We start from the raw sequence: 15,264 nt of genomic DNA on the forward strand, positions 1-15,264 counted from the left end.
AACATTTTCGCCTAAAAATCAATTTATTACAATAATCCTTTGTTTATCATCCAACTCGATTAGGCAACCCATTTTAACTATAAATGCAATTACTACTAAGACCAATCGAACTCTTTTGGGAACAATGCAAAGCCTTGAAACTGTGATACAAAGTTCAAATACATACAACAGGTGATAAGTTCAGAAAACTTCAAACGTTTCAAACTTCGGTTTTATCGCCCTGTTTTTATCTAATCAGCACACTGAGCCTATTTATTCGTCTCATTGGGTCGTCTAGTGCCTAAGTTTTAGCACAGTGCCATAGAAATAAGAGCAAAATGAGTTGCTATTTAAAAGTGCCTGTAGCCTGCTTCAAAAATACCTTGAATGGTGCCTTTTCCAACAAGGAACCATGGCAGATAGCAACAATTACTGCCAGCACTGTACTCCTCTCAGTGTGGCTCTATCAGTTCCTATTTGAAGATGAAGAATACATCACAGTGAGGGCAAAGAAGACCTTCTTTAAGTACATGAAGAAGATACCAAGTATTAAGAAGAAAATGCAAGATGAGCTGAATTCTGCAAATAAAGGCTTTCAAAATGATATGGCTAAGAGGTTTGCAAGCAGTAAACACATCACAAGGCTATCAAAGACTAACATGGAGACTGATGAGATTTATAAGTTAGCTGACATAAATTTGAAGCTGGGAACTTACTCCTGGAGCAAGGGAAGAGTCTCTGGTTCAGTGTATTTTAATGATGATAATCTGAGAAACTTAGTGAAAGAAATGTATGCCAAGGCTTCCTATACCAATCCTTTGCATTCTGATGTTTTTCCTGGCATCTGCAAGATGGAGACTGAAGTTGTCAAGATGTGTGCTAGATTATTTCATGGTGATGATGATACTTGTGGCACAGTAAGTCATTTTTTACTCTGATGAATTAATTATTAAATTATTATTCATTTTAAGATGACAACTGGTGGCACCGAGTCCATTTTGATGGCGTGCAAGGCTTATAGAGACTATGCTAGCGAAGTTAAGGGTATCAAGAGGCCCGAAATGGTTCTTCCGGTCACCGCGCACGCTGCCTTCGACAAAGCGGCACAATACTTCAAAATCCGCCTACGAGTCATCCCCGTTCATACCGATACTTATCAAGTTGATCTGAAGGCTTTCAAACGCGCAATCAACGGAAATACTATCATGGTAATATATACTCAGACTAAATAAATGGAACTTACTTAATTGTTACTTAACAGTTAGTAGGTTCAGCACCAAACTTCCCATACGGAACAATGGACGACATCGGTGCCATTTCGGACCTCGGTGTCAAGTTCAACATTCCCGTTCACGTCGACTCTTGTCTCGGCGGCTTCCTCACTGCCTTCATGGAAGACGCAGGTTACCCGGCTCCACACTGCGATTTCCGCCTTCCTGGAGTAACCAGCATCTCTGCTGACACGCACAAATATGGCTACGCGCCCAAGGGTACCTCGATTGTACTTTATAGAAGCATTGTGTATCTTCATCATCAATACACAACCACCACGGATTGGCCTGGCGGCGTTTACGGATCGCCAACAATTAACGGTTCACGCGCCGGTGGTGCAATCGCCGCTTGTTGGGCCACGATGTTGTATTTCGGTGTGGATCGTTACATTCAGGCTACACGCGAGATTATTTACACGACTAGATACATCGAAAAACGCCTCCGCGAGATCAAGGATATTTTCATCTTCGGCCAGCCAGCGACGAGCGTAATCGCAATTGGTTCGCACATCTTCGACGTCTACCGCCTACAATCCGCGCTGGCAGCCAAAGGTTGGAACTTGAATATCTTACAATTTCCTTCAGGTATTCATTTCTGCATTACCACGTTGCATACAACTGGTACAATCGCTGATGACTTCGTCACTGATGTTAAAAGTTGCGTCGCGGAGATTATGAAAGATCCGGGACAACCTGTCCAGGGAAAAGTAAGTAACTTACTAAATCGTAAACAATTATACTCATTTTGTCGTTTTCAGATGGCTGTTTATGGCGCTGCGCAACAAATCCCAGACCGTGATATTGTTGGCGATGTAATCAACTACTATCTGGATGCAATGTACTACATTCCACCAGAAAATGTTTTAGAATAATTTGAGCGCACGTGTTTTCCACTTTTAAATTCTATTCACGTTGGACAATTAAAAAAACTGCAGAAACGTACAAACAGTCACACAAACATAGTCTCTATCACTATCCAACATTTTAAACAATAAACACTCCCTAGAAGAATTTCTCATCCAACAAACAAGTTTAAAATTGTTGTAACATCCATATATGATCTATTATAAAAATATACGAGTGCCTTTAAGTGTACGTTTTGCATCAACAATCTTAAAATGTTATCACCCGCTTTTAACCATTACCTTTTGTTTAAAAATATCATGACAATCATCATCATAATCGTAAAATTTCAACATTACATCAACATAAATTAAGCGAATACTGTATAAATATGAGCTACGTACGATTGTGTACTTGTACTACTGGCTTTCAGATTTGTTACTTTTTCATTTGTGTATGGTCAGTTACCGTACTAAGGCCTAAATTACGTCCGTGCGGAATAAAGAGTCATCACCCACGGTCACAAAGTTGTGCGACAACAATCTTTCCGCGGTCCAACGTTGGCGCGGATCGTGTTGGAAGCAGTTTTCCAAAAAGTCGTGCCCTTCGTCGATCAGAGTTGCAGGAGCTTCGGGCGCCTCTCCCATACCGACTTTGAACATTATTTGAAAATTGGAGTCATATTTACTCCATGGTCGCTACATTGAATAAAAAAATTAAATAAAAAATGAAAAATTTGATGAAACTTAGTTTTCGTATGTTTACCTTGCCTGACGCCATTTCAACGACAACACAACCCACTGACCAAATATCAGCGGCCCTACCATGACCATCGATGGTGGTTTTGGTGAACATTTCCGGTGCCATGTAAGCCTGCGTCCCAATAATGCCCATCAACTCGCCTGGCATAGTCACATGCGACTTGAGCTTAACAGCACAGCCGAAATCTCCAATTTTAAGTCGATTGCCCTCGTCCGTTAAGAAAATATTCGCCGTTTTGATATCGCGATGCACAATTCCGTGCTCATGCAACGCAGCCACACCGTTCACTAATTGAAAGGTGTACCTGCGGATCAAAAGCTCCGGAAGACCATTCACAGTCCCTGCAACGAGACTTTCCAACGTACCTTCGGCGCAGAACTCCATAAATATCAACATCTCTTCCTTGTGCACCTCCAAGCCGTAGTACTTGACCAGATTGCGATGTGAAATACCTTCCATCGCTTTAATCTCCTCGGTGACTTTCCGAACGGAAACGTCGAATTGTTGAATCGCCACCTCTTTCACAGCCATCATTTCACCCGTATCGTTATTAATCGCAGTGTACACCTTACCAAACCTACCCTGGCCTATTTTAATACCGCGCTGCCAACTGAAAGTGACATTTCTCTTTCGAAGATACTTCATACTCAAACTCCCACATGGTTCTTTCGGATAAATTTTACCGATTAACTCCTGCTGCCGCAATTTGGTATCCATTACTTCGTCCAATGTCGTCACCGCTGTACGAATAGACGCGGCTCGTAGAGCAGGCGAGTGTTTTATTTTAACAATCACCTCCTCTAGACAATCTTCGCATTTGAATTGATTGAACTGTGGCGACTCGGCCTCCGATATTGGAGAGCTTTGTTCTACGCTCGTTTTACGTCCGGCGCTACGTTGACTCTTATAAGTTGGCCGCGGGCTGGGTGATGAACCGCGGCTACGCGGAAACTTCACCAGCTCCAGAGAAGGACGTGGTGATGACGAATGGAAACCAGAATCAGGAGTTGAAGGCGCCGTAGTACCAATTACATGCGAGATGCAACGATCCATGCTCATTTTAAGCTCTTCAAATTCACTGTCGCTGAGAAATCGTGTGTACTGCGGCTCGCAGACTGTTAATAAGAAGTCCAGGCCTTGGTACGCCCAGCGGGGGCGTTTTCCACGACCGCGTTCACAACGTTCCTGCGCGAATTTCATCCACAAGTGCGCAAATTGCACCATACTACGTGCCAACAATGGCCGCCGCTCAGCAGGTACAAATTCAGACATTTCTTTATGAAACTAATAACAAAAAATTACAAAAAAGTATAAAAACAATCGGTTTTCACTCAATAACTTACTTCAAATCCAAATCTAAATCCCTGCATAAGAATCTCCCTATAACGGGAGATAAACGCCGCTTTTTCAGACTCATCCAGATTCTCCAATGTGGTGATATCGCAAATATTTTGCACTTTTTCGATGGCCTTCGGCAGAGTGCACTTCAACGCAACCACAGAACTCTAGAACAACATAAATCATGTTTAAATGACAGTAAATATTTTTACGAGGATTGACTCACCTTAAATTCTTCGACGTTATTGATAGGAATGCCGCTTCGAAACAAAGTTTTCGCGAATGCAATTATTTTCATGCTTGTTTCACGTTCCAAATTAAACACGGCTTGTAACTCACGACATACCACAAATAAATTTTGTCTAAAAATAAAAATTACCACAAATTACATCAATAACTTAAACAATAATAGACTTAACTCACTTTTTATAAAATTCTTCACGTGAATCCACCTCCTTAGCCAACTCTTCAATCCTAGTCGTGAGACGATTGCCAATTTCCGCCATCATCGCCCCAAAATATTACAAAATTTCATGCCAGCTCTGTCGAATCCATTGGGAATATGCTTAACATTATCACACACAAAATTCCACTCTTCTTCGAAAAAGTTCTTCTGGAACGTGTCCTGCTGCAACAGCGCCCAGCTGCTCATGTACTCCAAGTAATCGACAAAAATCCGCTCTAGACTCTGATCGAAAATCTCAATATTCTGCGTGTATTGTTTTACACCTTCATTTTCTAGAGTGGCAATGTAGGACACTGTGCATTCGCGTTGCAGCACCGCAATTTTAATACCCTCCTTTGACTCACGCAACAATTGCCGCACACTGAGCGGTGACGGCTTCTTCGGCTTCTGTTCCAATCTCATACGGATAAACTCATGCACCACTTCGAGCGGAACCGACGCCAAAAACAAAAACGCTGCTTTATAACTAGGCAGTTGCAAGGCATGCGCTTCCGGACTCCAACAGCCATAACGCATCAATTCATCATCATGGCTATCGCTGGAAAAAACTGCTTCATCCTTTGGTTTCTCTAGTGTTAACTGTGCCTTCCTCAAGACGTGCTTGTGCAACTTATCCAGAAAACTCATACTTTTATTAAGACCGCGCGTTTTGAGAATGTTCTCAATGTACTTGCGGTATGGAGAGCAAGCATTTTCATACCGCTTGTTGACTAGAGATACGATCGGCATGACATTGTACATATCGACGGGAGTTCTATCGTTTAAAAGGTAGTCATTCACCGAATTTGTGGAACTGTTGCTGTCTGAAGGACTGGTGGAATCGACAGATTCCTGCATCGGCCATTGAAAGTCTTTGTTCTCAAGCAGCGCGAGTAGTTTACCAATAATGACGAGTTTAAGTCGATGGTGGCGCGTCATATTGTACCACAAACACATTGCTTTCACTCTCCCGACGAACTCCGCCGATGTATAGAGTGGAAACAATTCACCAAATGCTTTACTCGAGGGAAACAAAGACTCTGCCGCTTCTAATTGCAGCAGGATTTCTTCTATATCCTTGAGTGCATCGTTCTGCGCTTGCATGCACGCCTCACAGTACATGGACAAACAACCCGGGCAGTCAGTGCGATGACGATTGAATTTGTAACACATAACTGTGTTGAGCAAAGGACCGATTGATTCGCGAGCGGACCATAGGAATTCGTCCTGTTCAACGGGCGTTCGGTCGGCGTGATACGCTTGCAGTTCAAGCCAGATGAGATCTTTAAGTTCAGTTTGCCAGAGGATTTCTTCGCGGCTAATGTGTCTTCTGGAACCGCGATCTGGAGCTGGTTTGTCTCCACAGCCCATCTTTATAAGCATACTTAATGTCTGATGGAACTCGATACGATTGGCGGAGCAATCAAAGTCCTCCAAAGCAATATTATTGTTACCTGTTGGTGTGGAGACTGGTCGGGCTGCTCGGATTTTATTCCCTGCAGCCACTCTCTTTGAAGTCAAACATTTGAATCTGCTGCAGCTCTCAATTGCTCTCGACAAGCACATAGTTCCATCACTTTTTTGGTTTTCCTGAGCTGCCAGCTGGGCAGTACCAATGTCCAACTTGAGATCTCGTTCAGAACCGCGTAGTAACTTAATATTACGCTTGTTCGTCCGCTTACCCTCATCTGCATCATTTTCTGCCTTTGTAATTAACTCTTCAAACATGGTGCTAACTGTGTTGCGTCGAGAAACAACCTTACGGGTCAATTTCGGCGACGCCTTGACTCCATTGCTAACAATGAAATAATAAATTATATTACGTAAATGCACGACAAATTATTTGTTTGTTTAAATGCTTATAGCGAAAGCGTACCCGAAGTTTTCCTTGTCGCGATGCTTCTTTTCTTTGTATTTGCGTAGAAGACGAGTGCGCGGCGGTGTCCGACCATAGCAATCGTACTTCTCGCTACTGGATGGCATGCACAAACAAAGTAGGAGTTAGTAATTAAACTATTTTTAAGTGATAGGCGTTATCTATGCGCGATTATAATTGTTTACTCACAAGTCTTCATCGGAGTAGAGCGGTTTGTCGTGCTTGTCGTCGTCGATCGGCAGAGGCGCGGACATTTTTGCCACACAGGACAAACGATGCGTGTATCGACGCGCACTCACATTTTCGGTAATCGGCGATCGATTCCGCACGCTGGTATGCGCGTACTTCGATAATTAATTACCGATTAGCATTATAGGCAATTAAAAATGGTTTTGTTGAAGGGGTGACATGACCGCCAATACGAACGGGCACGAGCCGACTCGTCGCGCGTCGCAAACTGTCGCCAACAAGTTGAAACCAACAGCGGGAAACAAATGAACTAGAAAACGTAGGTTGGCACTTCTGACATTCAAATATAGAGTATACAACAAACAGATTATTATTAACAAATGGCACATCGCACGTGTCTCTATAACATAAATTCAGTTATTTGACAAAATGTCTTCTGAGCATGCCACTGACAATCTGGATTTAACTCCATATCCATCTGTATTAAATTTATCAACATGGAAAAATCATCACCGAAACAGCACAATTCGTAAAAATGCGTTGTTAACGTTTCGCGAACGTATAAAAACTACAAACACCTTCAACTCCAATGTGTAAACATAAATGAAGTAAATGAATTGCCAGAAAATATAAAAAAAGAAATGCTATCAACACGTAGGTCAACTATTCACAAAAATCAATTCAAATTAATTAATTAGTTGAAAAAAGTTTCAGAAATACAAACCAACGTAAACAAAGTCCTAAAACGCACTCTACTAGAACAACTCTTAAAAGAAAAATCATACATATTAGTTGATTCTACCGATGAATCTTCAGAAAATGTAGAGTCTGATGAAGATAATGAAATGGTTGAAGAATCTGATTCGAATTAATAGAGCATTTTCTTATTTTTTTTATTTTCGAATATCGCACAGTTTATATATGTACAATTTGCATCTGTATTTAACAATCATATAACATCAACAACATTAGTTACTTTTTTTTGTTAATTGCCCGTCGGTGCAATATTTAAAATGATAATTACCACTCAGAGCAAAATATCATCATATTTTTTGTTCAATAATATTAATCAATAATAATAGTTTAATGTATATCACTGGTACGTAGAAAATTTATATGTATATTATTAAAATATCTAAAAAAAGCACGCAATTAACTAAACTCTCAGTGCAGCCACCATCGTAACGAAAAACAGAGTGTTATTTCCAGTTAGAAATCATCTTGATTTGTATCTTTATCATATGACTGCACTCAAAGTTTCATCATTTAATGCTATTATCGTATCATAATTATGTTAATCATGTCAATATGATTTAATAATAATTAATAAGCGTGTACAACATTTAAGTGAATTGTTATTTTGTTGGTTTTCACCTGCGTCCTCAGTGTATGTTCTTTTTTTTTGTTATTATTTTCATCAAATCTCATCATGCTCACCGATGATTCTTACAAATAGTACTCGTAGTAAATGATTGATTTCTGCTGCGATGACTTTGTCTCTATTCGAGTCGATAATATAGATTGATTCATTACAATTTAGTCTAGACGTGTTTAATGTGCTGATTTTTCATTTCGCGACATCGACTATTGCATTGTGTTTTCATTTGTATGTGTTTTTGTGTGTGTGTGTGTGTTAATGATTTGCGTTTGCAATGCACTACTTGTTAAGAGTTTAGATTAATTGGCGACCGAGAGGTCGGAACGCAAAACGAAAGAGACAAGAAGACATCGAAAGACGTGCGTTTTTCAAATAACTTCACTAGTGTGTATATCGGCTGCTTCACTACCGCCTACAAGATCGATTTTATTGGGGAGCTAAAGCTCTACACGACGATTCAAACAATTTATTTATTTTTTTCATCTGAAGAAGAAGAAATTAACTTAGAAAAGAATTTATATTATAGTTGAAGTTTGTAAGTGCTTTCCTATGTGTTTTATAATGAACCCTGTTTCGTCGTGTGTGATTTGTTCAAATCGAACGCATATTCTACAATATTCGATAGGAAATGTAAGATAACGAATGCGGTTGCACTACCATCAACGTGTAGCTTAAACTTCCTAACCTCAAAGTGCTGTTTGCGTATGAATGGATCATGAAAAGTTGGACTTAACAATATGCATTATGATGTAGTTGGTGTATTCATCTTATTTATAAGTTTTTCTCTTTAGTTTAGTTTCTTAAAAATTGCCAAACAAGATGCAAACAAGCAATTTTTCTTCGCTCTGATAAAATTTGTAATTAATTTCATTTAATAACCAACATACCGTATTCAATATCAACGCGCTAATTTTGTTTGAAAACGAAAATAAATCCAGTTGCGTTACATATGCTTATCGATAGTTTATAAACACACACACAGAGAATCTTAGCGTCAATGATGTATTAAAATGTAAATATCTGCGCGTCGTAATTGAATGATTCATAAAAACCAGGGGGCGCAAAAAATCCATCTCTAATTATATACAATATCACATTATAAATTTTTACAATTTACATATTTTACAAGTGTCCGTTATTCGTGTCTCTCTGCTTGTGTTTTGCATTAATTGTTTGTCTTAAATGTGTTGTTGTAATATTAGGTTAACTTGCTTAATGATGACTGGTTAATGATGATCTTATTACATCGTAGAAAAAACATTTCGCTCAGTCGACGGTACGTGTAATTGCGTGAAAAAACGTTTTGCTCGCAAATTCGTTAGTTATGCATCTCATTATTCATTATTCATTAGTAATTAGATTCATATAGTATCGTGAATTAATGGCTACGTCTTGTGGTATCTTGATTGTGTTCACATGTCAACTGTTGTCAGCGTCTCTGCCTTCTTAGTATTCTCTCTAAACACGAACGTATCTAGATAATCGTAAATGAAGTTACGCACTATATAAAAAGCTCAGATTGTATATATTTCCATCCTCTGGAGCCGCCGCGCACCAAAATGTCCCATCGCGTGGCCGTGCATTAATTTATTCATTTAATAACTCGTTTAGTGATTTTCTCGGACAGCGTTGTTGTCCGGCTAGTAATATCATTTTAATTAAATTTAGTTTAGTTTATGTAGCGCCCTTTCACCATTTATGTTCAACACCCATCAATGATTCACCCGATTTGTTTATTTATACGTGCGTAAAACGAAAACGAAAACCAAACAAAACCGAAACCAAACTTGATCATTTTTATTATTGCATCGTGCGATGTCAAACAGCGTATCTCGTGAGCAAACGATAAACCGAATCCCGCCTGTCGCCATGTTGTCGGAGTGTGCACTTGAATGCGAGTAAAAAGAAGCGACTGGGTATTGTGGAATGGTAAGTAAACTCGGACCGGATGTCGACGTGTTCGTTCTTAAATGTACGAGTACGGTCCGTCCGTGAGGGCGCTACAAAGCAGTAGTCAAGAGTTGTCGTCCTTATTGGAGCCGCCGCCGCCGGTGCCGCTTCCTTGACCGGCGGCTGTCTTGCCTCGAACTTGTTTGTACTCCAAGCCCGGATCAAATTGCATTAATACAAACACCTAAAAAGAAAAGCAAGAAAAACATGTATTTACCTAAAAAAGTAAACAATTAAAAAAATTAATCCTTGTACCTGATCAGTTGGTAATAATTGAAAATCATCAGGTGGATTAGTAATGACGTATCGTTTGCTGCTGGCATCCGCCGAGTTGCTGGTGTCGCGAAAGCGATACAGGCCGATGCACAGCATGCCGAATTGTTTGAGAGCGGCGACGAAAAGGTCGCCATATTTTCCGGTCTCGCCATATTGCGCCAGCGGGCCGTCGTACAGCGAGATCTGGCCGACGCGGCATCGATCGCGATTTGACAGGCTTTCCGTCGTGCTGCGTGAAAAAGTTCATATTTCAATGTCTCATCGCATCTCCATCCGCCACCACCTACCTGTATCCGCCTCGAAGACCTGCTCCTTCGGCCAGAATTAATTCCAATTCGGGCGTCGCGCCTCCGGTGATTAATGATCGGATTAGCGTTAAGGCATTTTGGTTGAAATATGTCTAAAAAGAAAAAAACATATTTTTAGGTTAAGTTATGCTAGGTTAGACTATGTCAGACTACGTTAGATTAGGTTAGCTTTGATTATTTTAAGTTATGTTAAGTTTAATGTATAAGATGCTTACAGTAGACATAAGTGAATCTAAGACACTGACAGCGAACGCTGTGCCGCAGGCAAACGGCTGCGTGAGGTATAGTTCGGTGTCAGGATCGTCGTCATCGTCCTGATCCAGAAACTGCACGTTGCTGTCATTCACCAGTTCTACAAAAAAAAAACAGCAAAATTACAATTTTAATCGATTGATGATTCTAAAGACAGAGAATTTAGCTGAAGCGTACCAGTGATCATCGGAACATTGGCACCGTACACAGATCCGCGCCTCTGCAGGACAATGGGACTGCCGACCGGTGTGGTCGTGTCCTGCTCGCCATTAGCCTGACTGAGCACGCCGATGGTGTCGTCGAACGTCATCGCTTTGATGTTCAGCGACGCGAGGATGGCTTCCTTGTCGGCTAGCGTTGGGTCGTCGTTGCTGGGCACCTTCGCGGACAGGATGCAGCACATATCACATAGGTTCACGTTGACTGCTCGCAGATCAGCCCGACTCAATGGCGAACCCTAAAAAACACCCCAGTGTGAATCTAAATCACACAAAGCTTTAATTTTAGGTTATGTTTACGTTCAAAACGGAGATCTTCGGTAGATTCTGTAACATTTTCCACTCGCGTCGGATGTAATCCACCGATCCGACGATGACGACGTGTTTCAGCTCGTGATAGTGGAAGTTACTTGCCCGCAATGGCATTACTAGATTCCTCAAACCGATCAACGGCGAGTCAGGATCGGCAAAGAGACAGACCACCACGTGTCCGTTGAGAACTGTCATCGCTGCTTGATTGCGATCCTGTCAATCAAAGAATATGATTCAATTTCCTTTTTGAGGTGATTTCAAAGCGTATGTACCAGTATGCAATCTTCGAGATTCTTTGCGGGCCCCCAATGGAACATGCCCGTGCTGTCGTACTTCATTTCAGTCTTTTCAAAGTCGAAATCTTTCGCCTGGTCGTCCGCCAGGCCGACGGGGAGCGCAACCCCGTTGCTGTTTTGATTTCCGCTGCCGCTGGTGCGACTCGTCGGCCTAGAACATCCCCAAGCATCGCATCACAACCATCGCCAAATACTCCGCGACAACAGTCAGCCACTTATAGAGTAAACGCTAGCAGTTTCCGAGAGGACTACATTAATTCTCTAAGTTTGCACTAATGATAAACTAGCACCATTCATCATTCCCAATAATTGCAATTCAATATTCGTTGGAAATATTTATATATATAGAAATAGGTAAAATCTCAAAATTCAAAACAATCAAAATTCATTGTCCTAGAACGACAGTTACACGAATGCACATCGATTCCATATATATAGTCAAAAATAAATCTGTACAAAGTCAAAAAGAAACGATTGCTTTGTTCAAGAATTTTTCATGCACAGGTTTCTGGTAATTTCATAAATCTTGCGTTTTTCTCTCATTACCACACTTTATATTCATATAGATATTGAGAATCATGCGACTCAGAGAGAAAATCTTAGACAAGAGTGCAGATACTTTACATTTTACGTTCATATGTATACGTATATCAAAGTACAGTCAGTCGGGGTTGTCATTACGTGAGGGCTAACTTCAAAAAGAAAATCGTCGAATTAGAAATCAAAAACATGGTTGGACTATCAGCAGATCTACATGTACCAACTCACAATGTAAAAATTTCGTTCATTTTTCTTCTCAAAAAAGTGCTTGAAGTAAACAATCTTAAAAACACGTTGCCACAGCGACTCTAAATTAAATTATTGATTAGTTCTTAAAAATATTATAAGATTTTTTTGTTAGTGTCGCTTTGAAACGCGCCTTTAACTTAAATTAAAAAAAAAACATTAAAGCACGCAAAGTTAAAATAAAATAAATCGCATGCAATCTTTACATCTTTTGGGAGAAAAATAAAAATATTTTATTGCCATATTTTTCACGTACAGGCAACACATTTAACACTGAAAACAAAGACTTGCAACATAATAAAAAAAGAAAACGTAAGTTTAATCACGAGAGAAAATAAAACTTTAAATACGTATCAGCGCATTTGCATGAAAATCATAAACAATTAACAGGCAGCGAGCACGGCAAGAGGCAAGGCACGCAAGCATGGACAGTTATGTGTTAGTAGAGCTATAAGCGTACATGAGTTTTTTGACTTCATAGGCAAGATGATAGCCGGCATAAGATGTGGTTTCCTGCTCCGGCGCTCTGAAAATAGCACACTGCTGATAGCACACCATCTCGTCGTGTTTCGATAGAACAATTTCGTTAATCAACAAAAAAACGCATCGAAAAAGTTTCAGATTTTTTTTTCGTTTTTCGATGATGAAAACATATTAATTAAGAAATGAAGAAACAAACAAAAGATTATAGAAAATATCGTATTGCGTGAAGATGTGTATTCTGCTTGTGTATCGTGTCATCATGAAATCAATAGTCAAACTCTACTCATTTACTAAAAATCAACTGTTTTGTACTGTTGTTGTTTTGAGTTTTGTTCTGTTTTTTTTTGAATTGCAATACTGTATCTCAACGTGTGCAGTCGAATGTTGTACGAAAGCAAATTCAAAACGTGATAAATGTGCATTATTCGAACGCGCGGCGTTCGAGACAAACCGAAATATATATGAGAACCTATTTTGTGAGCATTTTACGAGAAGGGCAGCCGGCAAAATACCTTGCGTTGTAGCCGGGCGAGATGACAGCGTCGCCCGGATTGCGGTTCACAGTCGGCTTCACTTTGTTCACCTGCTTCGTCGAGTTGATCATATTCGAGTTCGGGATCGACGTGCTATTCCTATGCGTGTGATTCCTCTGATTTACTAAAAGAAGCAAAGAGTCAATTAATATTCTCATTCACTGCGAATCATTATTTGGAGTGTGTATTTGCATTGGCGGCCATTTTGTGTAAATAGTGTGTGCTGGGTTTGGATTAAAACTTACAGTACTGCTCCTCGGGTAGTCGATTCATGTCACCTGCAAAAGCACATCAAGAAAAACACATTACTAATCGCATTTCTACGCAGTTTAAACAATAAACAATTGTGAACAAACAGAAATCGAACGAACTTGGTGTGCACATCTCGTAACGATGAGACTACAAACATCTACAGAGGATTGCTGCAATCTAAAAGGATTGTCAGGAGCATATTTTGCAGAGTTATCAAGAAGCGCTTTCAATTACATATTTTGATGAATGTTAGAAACTTTCTACTGAAATCAAAATAATGTGCACTAATTTCAAACATAGAAGCGTCTTCAAATTGCAAAAAATCCCTGCGTTGATTATTGAATATGCAGAATGCGTGAATGTTGCTAAATTGTCTATGAATGATCTATTAAATGAAAAAATAGAAAATAAAACAGATTGCAGTGCAATAACGTACTTAGAGGACCGTGTAATACAGTAACGCAACAGTGAATACGTTGATCGACAACGATAACACGAAATTTCTGTTTGGATGGTATACAAAACAATAAGAATACCTCTGACGTGAACCTTCTTGGGTAACTCTGGTGGTGTGAAGGTGGGAGGAGGATGGTGGTCATCTGTAACCACAAGTTTGTCTAACACATCTATTACTTCCAACGCCTTAAAGTATCATCAAAATTCAAATTGTGAAACAAAACCAAAATGTTTCAACAAAAAACATTTTCTACGTGAATTAGCTAAAACTACATTAAAACTAAACTTTTTCAAACAAAATTTCAAAAATTATATAAAATATTGATTGAGTTTTGAAAAAGTTTAGTTATTTTTATTCACTAAAGTGATATCTACATTTAATTCTAGCGTGCTACAATGATAATACATTTTCTACAGAAATTTGAGTAAAACGTGCAGAGTTTTATTCCATGCGCTGACATGATGCGCCACATTCCACAAGACCTTCCAAGACACAGAATTCGGCAAGAAACGAATACGTAAAACACGTAAAAGACGAGAGATCCACATTCAACATGCAACTAACAGCAGCATGCGCACGAATTCCTAATTCCTAATTTGCGCAAACAACAAATATTTTTATTTTTTGTTTTTTTAATTAAAAATTTCCACAGAAAAATATGTGTTGTTTATGCAAGAAATGTATTATACACCTTTTCTTAGTTATTTATACGTTTAACACTTTTTAACACTTAGTTTTTGTTTTTTTGTCTTTTGAGAATACCACTACGTCATTTCGCATATGCTCTCTAAGGGTGGTTTCGGGGTTTGTAATATACAGACAGATCAAGAGAGAATTACAGAGATAAGTACAGATAGAGAAAAGAAGAAGAGATAGAGAAAATAAATTAATCAGAATTAATCAATTTTTGATTCTCAGTATTGATATTTTACTTATTTTTCTTTCGGTAAAATTTTTCGCTTATCGCTTTGATTGAATTTTGTTGAAATTTCGCATGTGTCAATGAATATACAGTGCTGATTTCATGTTCTGTACGTTCGGGTGTTATATATCAGTTATT

General features: G+C 39.5%; 3 protein-coding genes and 1 long non-coding RNA gene across 4 annotated transcripts in view; 2 read left to right on the plus strand and 2 right to left on the minus strand.

The window, feature by feature from the left end:
• Nucleotides 1-3: 3 nt before the first annotated feature.
• Nucleotides 4-2,345, plus strand: Sply (Sphingosine-1-phosphate lyase). The gene is made up of 4 exons (XM_065300271.1): nt 4-896; nt 951-1,187; nt 1,241-1,957; nt 2,009-2,345. Exons 1-4 carry the CDS (start codon nt 318-320, stop codon nt 2,120-2,122), a joined length of 1,647 nt encoding a protein of 548 aa, XP_065156343.1. The 5' UTR covers nt 4-317; the 3' UTR covers nt 2,123-2,345.
• Mekk1 (mitogen-activated protein kinase kinase kinase 4) lies at nt 2,137-6,840 on the minus strand. Its single transcript, XM_065300269.1, is given in 8 exon segments — nt 2,137-2,791; nt 2,859-4,139; nt 4,199-4,360; nt 4,420-4,555; nt 4,617-4,710; nt 4,713-6,433; nt 6,515-6,610; nt 6,704-6,840. Coding segments are annotated over 8 exon segments (3,774 nt in total). The 5' UTR covers nt 6,769-6,840; the 3' UTR covers nt 2,137-2,572.
• A 115-nt stretch (nt 6,841-6,955) lies between these two features.
• LOC135790199 (uncharacterized) lies at nt 6,956-7,671 on the plus strand. Its single transcript, XR_010547711.1, has 2 exons — nt 6,956-7,357; nt 7,412-7,671. It is a non-coding gene; the product is annotated as an uncharacterized lncRNA (long non-coding RNA).
• Nucleotides 7,572-15,264, minus strand: part of slo (calcium-activated potassium channel slo) — a 39,343-nt gene continuing 31,650 nt past the window's right edge. Inside the window, exons 18-28 of the mRNA XM_065300270.1 lie at nt 14,284-14,346; nt 13,741-13,773; nt 13,475-13,619; nt 12,940-13,005; nt 11,670-11,844; nt 11,386-11,610; nt 11,045-11,324; nt 10,831-10,967; nt 10,595-10,707; nt 10,287-10,536; nt 7,572-10,215 (exon numbers count right to left, since the gene is read on the minus strand). Of these exons, the coding sequence (XP_065156342.1) occupies nt 10,096-10,215; nt 10,287-10,536; nt 10,595-10,707; nt 10,831-10,967; nt 11,045-11,324; nt 11,386-11,610; nt 11,670-11,844; nt 12,940-13,005; nt 13,475-13,619; nt 13,741-13,773; nt 14,284-14,346 (1,607 nt within the window). The 3' untranslated portion in view covers nt 7,572-10,095. The remainder of the gene's footprint in view (nt 10,216-10,286; nt 10,537-10,594; nt 10,708-10,830; nt 10,968-11,044; nt 11,325-11,385; nt 11,611-11,669; nt 11,845-12,939; nt 13,006-13,474; nt 13,620-13,740; nt 13,774-14,283; nt 14,347-15,264) is intronic.

Source organism: Atheta coriaria, unplaced genomic scaffold, assembly GCF_025399875.1.
Source record: "Atheta coriaria isolate IRGN ID8LTWV9N9 unplaced genomic scaffold, Caltech_Dcor_3.1 hic_scaffold_4_pilon, whole genome shotgun sequence".
NCBI lineage: Eukaryota > Metazoa > Arthropoda > Insecta > Coleoptera > Staphylinidae > Dalotia > Dalotia coriaria.

Bases quoted from the DNA above. Each gene is read 5' to 3' on its own strand.
- Sply (XM_065300271.1), top strand. From the start codon at position 318: ATGAGTTGCTATTTAAAAGTGCCTGTAGCCTGCTTCAAAAATACCTTG. The intron at 897-950 runs GTAAGTCATTTT...ATTCATTTTAAG, and splicing joins ATGATGATACTTGTGGCACA to ATGACAACTGGTGGCACCGA. The intron at 1,188-1,240 runs GTAATATATACT...GTTACTTAACAG, and splicing joins TCAACGGAAATACTATCATG to TTAGTAGGTTCAGCACCAAA.